Source organism: Camelina sativa, chromosome 11 (genome assembly GCF_000633955.1).
Source record: "Camelina sativa cultivar DH55 chromosome 11, Cs, whole genome shotgun sequence".
NCBI classification, from domain to species: domain Eukaryota; kingdom Viridiplantae; phylum Streptophyta; class Magnoliopsida; order Brassicales; family Brassicaceae; genus Camelina; species Camelina sativa.
In genome coordinates, this window is record NC_025695.1 from 43,872,267 (window position 1) to 43,873,762 (window position 1,496).

The 1,496-nt window shown below is 30.3% G+C and overlaps 1 protein-coding gene across 2 annotated transcripts in view; it reads right to left on the reverse strand.

Moving 5' to 3' along the window:
* LOC104726233 (receptor-like serine/threonine-protein kinase ALE2) overlaps positions 1–908 on the reverse strand; it is a 5,854-nt gene extending 4,946 nt beyond the window's left edge. The window contains exon 1 of one of the 2 annotated variants that reach the window (XM_010445046.2): positions 258–908. In XM_010445046.2, coding sequence (XP_010443348.1) covers positions 258–330 — 73 coding nt within the window. In that variant the 5' untranslated portion in view covers positions 331–908. The remainder of the gene's footprint in view (positions 1–257) is intronic. The other variant, XM_010445045.2, reaches the window with a different exon arrangement.

Genomic DNA, 1,496 nt, shown 5'->3' on the forward strand with positions numbered 1-1,496 from the left:
ATCTTTAAAAAAAAAAAAAAAAAAAAAACACATTTTTTCTCAATTGCGTCAACAAAACTAGTAGTTGGATTCTAACACGAAACCATAAAACTTCACATTATAAAATCGCATTATGTTTAGCAAAAACCAAACTAAAAAAAGGTTTCAAATTTACCAAATTGATCTAATAATCCCAATTTATTAAAAAAAAAAAAAAAAAGTGAAAACAAATAATTGCCTTTTTTTGTTAGGTTAAATGAAATTAAAAAAGAACAGACCTGAGGAAGAAGCAGCAGCAACTAAAAGCGATGAAACAAGAGAGATCCTAAGAAGGAGAAACAAAATCTCCATTCCACCATAGAAGAGATCAAGCTTCCTCGATGATCACGAGGAAGACTGAAAAAAGAATTGATTGATGGGTTTTTTTTTTATCTTTAAAGCTCTCCAAAGTTTAAAGCAATCGAAGTGGTGGTGGCACAAGGAGATGAAATGACTTCAAACGCAAGAAGAAAGAATGAAGAAGAAGCTCTGCAGCAAAGGAACAGTGATAAAGAAGCAAAGGAATGATTTTTATTTTTTTTCCTCTCTTTTAATGTTCACTTCACACCAACAAAAAAAAAAGAGAGATTAAATTAAAGACAGGAACTGAGTTTGGTGGAAGAGAACGGTAGTAATCAAAAGAGGTATTGTGCAATTAATCTCTCATGTTTGAACAAACAAAAAAAACGTTTCTTTCTTCTCTCAATTGGGTCACAAGAGATCAAGAGAGAGAGAGAGAGAGAGAGAGATTTGATTTAACAGAAAAGGTGGGATTTTTTTTTTTTGAAGAAGAAGGTAGTGGGATAGTGTCAATGGAGGAAACTAGTGTGTGTATTGTCTGAGAAGAGCCTAGTGGGGTTTTAGTAACCCATTTGTTTATTATTGACCTCTCTTTTTTTCTTTTTTTGCTCTCTTTGGGTTGAAGAAGTAAGTGAATTTAATTTAAAATTCTTTTGTTCTCTGTGAAGTGTTTATCAGTCAAATAGATTTCATACACATGTATGTTTTAACTCATTGGTTTTTGAGAATATGTGAAAAAAGCGTTTCCCGAAACATAAAACTTCAGAATTACTATTACGTTCAAATTAGTTGTAGTGAGACAAAGATCTATATATAATTGAATCTTTACGAATGATTAACCAACCACCGTTTTTAATTTATTTTTTGGATTTATTGATAATTAAAAGGGTAAAGGTTATATCATGTCAATTTAGATAAGATTAGTAAAAGGCTAAACCCACTTTTAAGATACTTATTTGACACTTTTTGAAACATTTTAACAACATACTATATGTTTATATATACTACATATGGAGATATATGTTGGCATGATTCTTGTAAATTAACAAATTTTTGTCGTGTAAATCATTCTTTTATATATGTAGGACATGGTTATAAACAGTAGTTGTTGTCTCCGATTGAAATTATAACCAAACACTTGGAAGCATATCTTATTTGAACATGTCCCGTTTGGTTAC